Below are 3,360 nucleotides of genomic sequence, written 5' to 3' on the forward strand. Positions count from 1 at the left end.
AAATTCAAACATTTTGCACCAATTCCTAGGCTTTACATTTCAGTGCCATGTATGGGTTATAACTACATTTCATCTAGTTATACAAATAACGATCCATGCATTGAAAATTTGAAGCATGATGATTTGCTTTCTCATGAAGATTTCTCAAGTCACCTTCACCATGCCATTTAATCAATTTGGTGAGGAGATTGTCCTAATAATGTATTATATTCTATCACTCTATTTTTTTAATGAAGTGTTATCATTATAAAATTTATTATAAAATTTTTAATGAAGTGTTATCATTATAAAATTAGTATTTAAATAAGCATTAAGAATCTAAAAGAATATGATTTATTATTTTTTTCTATTAAATTTTTATATATCTTTTTGTCTAGTCTTATATTCTATTTTTTAACAATATCATCTTTATTCTTAGTTATTCAAATAATTTCTAAGTAAAGCTTTGAGTGAATCTCATCTAATTATCTTTTCAATAAGCTACTCGCACATAATAAATATATATATATATATATATATATATATATATATATATATAAAAGTAACCACATGCAAGCTACCACATAACTACCTCAATTACAATAAACTAATTAGCAAACATAATTGAAGAGCTATTGCTATTATTAAGTTTATAAAACAAAAACCCTTTTATTAAAATCAGGGAATATTGTCATTGCATAATGATCACCAAATGTTTGGCCAAACCACAAAAAAATTCAAGTATTTTCAAAATTGAGAGTTGGAAATGATACCAGTTCCATCCTACCTTATTGGTGTAATTAATGGTTCATACTTACGATTGAGGAATTAATGGTTCATACTTACGATTGAGGGGGTGATATATATGTTTTTAACACTTTATATAATAATAATAATGATGTGATACTAAACCTTTGTGTCTTAATACAATTACTACATATTGGGTTTTATTTTATTCCCACTTACTTTGTATTTTAATAAAACTTAAATATAAAATAAACGAAACAATTTCATTTCTATATTATAGAATTGTACCATTTAAATGAACATTGTAAATACAAATGAATATGAATGGCCTTTCACCAAAATTCTTATATTTCTGGTCCCCAAAATTCTTAAATTCTTGTGTAATATTTTTTTACATGATCATCCCTTTTTCTCAATTATTCGAATCAAACCTCTGAACAAAACTCTTGGTGTAGGTCCCACTCAAAATTCTTGTCAATAGACAACTTGCTCGCACAATAAAAACAGAAAAGGAAGTAAGTGCCTTTATCACAATTTATCTTGTCGATAGACAACTTGCCCGCATAATAGAAACGGAAAATGAAGTAGGTGCCTTTATCACAATTTATAAGTGCTTGCCAGCATAACTCCAGACTTACTGATATTAATAACTTCAAGAATCAATTATCACAATTTATCAAGTGCTGGCCAGCATAACTCCAGAATTATATTAATAACTTCAAAAAACAAAATCCCCTTTTTTTGGAAATCAGGCGGTATTGCCGACGCTCAATGGTCACCAAATGATCGGGTAACCCACAGTTTTCGTTACCGCTTCTCGATCTCATATGAACTTCTTAAACCGTCTCTGGTTTGACGACCGCACATAAAACCTGCCTGTGGTTTATCTGAGTTAGGTGAATACCCTTCTCTATATATAGACAACAATATTTTCTAGTACTCGGTAACAAAGTAATCTAATTGATCAGAATCAATTAATCTGAATTCCAAAGATGGGGATTTGCATTTCTTCAAATGCCACCAGTTCATTCGTGCCAGCGGCTACTGCAAAGCTCATACTGATGGATGGGAGCATCCAGGAGTTTTCTCAAGAACCGAAAAGCCAAGAGATTCTGCAAGAATATGAGGACCACTTCATCTGTAACTCAGACGGTTTATTTGTCGGTCAGAACATCTCCCAGGTTCTGAGCGATGATGATCGATTGCAGATTGGTCAGCTCTATTTTCTTCTTCCTCAGCGGAAGTTACAGTTTGTGCTGACGGACTCAGACATGGCTTCTCTTCTTTCCAAGATTAGCATTACGCTATCAGCACAGAAGAAGAAGAGACAAAGCAGAAGATTGTCATGTGGGTTTGGTAAAGCTAAAGTACAAGTGCAACCTTTGTTCGATATTCATAGCCAAAATGATGAATCTGGAGAGGAATACCACTATTCCTCAGTTTGTTGTATGTCCAGTCGGTCGACGATTCCAATCTCAATTCCAAGGGGTAGAGGCCGAACCCAATGGCAATCCAAGTTGGAAACGATTGCGGAGACTGTGTGATCGATGGTAATCGTGATTTTCCTCTAAATCAAAAAAGGAGGAATGGCGATGTCTACATCACATAAATTTAGATATCTACTTCATTTACAGTCATAGTTTCAGCTGATTAATGATTGGAAATGCGTTGTTTGGGTGGGAATGGGGCAGAAGTTAATGAATGTCTCTATGATTATGTCACAAACTGTCACAAAAAATCGAAGGAATGAATATCGTTCCAGCTGGTGTACACACCGGTGGGAGCCACATGGAATAACAGAACTTTCAAAAACGCCAGTTTCGAAAGTTGATTGTTTGCCAGAGCAGTTAATTGCAACATGAATGTGCAAGGCCATGTGACTACATTTTCAGCATCCACTGCGGCCAAAGGCGTCTCGAAGGCTTGGGAAATTTTTGCGATATCGATGAAGAAGGTAGAGTGCAAAAGACGCGAAAAAATGAGCTGAAATGTCATTGTCCATGCAAACAGCTGGTGCAGCAAGGATATTAGGAGACTGATTGGTTTGAATGAAAAACATGTAGTTGTTGAAATTGTAGGCCAAGTGGAGCCACTTTGGCGAAAAAGTTGTACAAAAACGAAGGTCTCAATTTTTTTTATGGACTTTATGCGTCGCTCTCCGCACAGCTATTTTTGGCTTTCTGGATTTAATTATGTCCTCTATCCAAAAATTAATGAAAAAAGGCTGTTTTTTTACAAAGTTGGCTTTTTAGTTTAATGGTAATATATTTTTTTCACCGTTTATAATCTTATCATGTGAAAAATAAAAGGAAAAAATGTTATGAATAACAAAGTTGAGTAAAGTTTTTCATAAAAGGAAAACGGAAAAATGTTATGAATAATAAAATTAAGTAAAGTTTTTTGGTAAAAGTTACATAAAGAAATATTTGACCAATATATTTGTAACTAACCAGTACAGTTCATCATGGTTAAAAATTCTTCTTTAAAATTTTAAATAAAAAAATATCAAAAATAATTTATTTTATAAATCAAAGCCAACTAAAAACTATAAGGCAATTTTACCATTGTAATATAACAAATTCATTATATTATTATTATTTATTAAGATTTAATAATAACTCAAAATATTTTTTT

The 3,360-nt window shown here is 32.2% G+C and overlaps 1 protein-coding gene across 1 annotated transcript; it reads left to right on the plus strand.

The window, feature by feature from the left end:
- The first annotated feature begins 1,690 nt into the window (after positions 1-1,690).
- LOC149198317 (uncharacterized) lies at positions 1,691-2,943 on the plus strand. The gene has a single exon (XM_089404126.1). The coding sequence runs from the start codon at positions 1,719-1,721 to the stop codon at positions 2,268-2,270; it is 552 nt and encodes a 183-aa protein (XP_089260252.1). The 5' UTR covers positions 1,691-1,718; the 3' UTR covers positions 2,271-2,943.
- The last annotated feature ends 417 nt before the right edge of the window (positions 2,944-3,360 follow it).

Source organism: Pinus tabuliformis, chromosome 2_2, assembly GCF_031772625.1.
Source record: "Pinus tabuliformis cultivar Carrire ecotype Pingquan chromosome 2_2, CPIR1, whole genome shotgun sequence".
NCBI lineage: Eukaryota > Viridiplantae > Streptophyta > Pinopsida > Pinales > Pinaceae > Pinus > Pinus tabuliformis.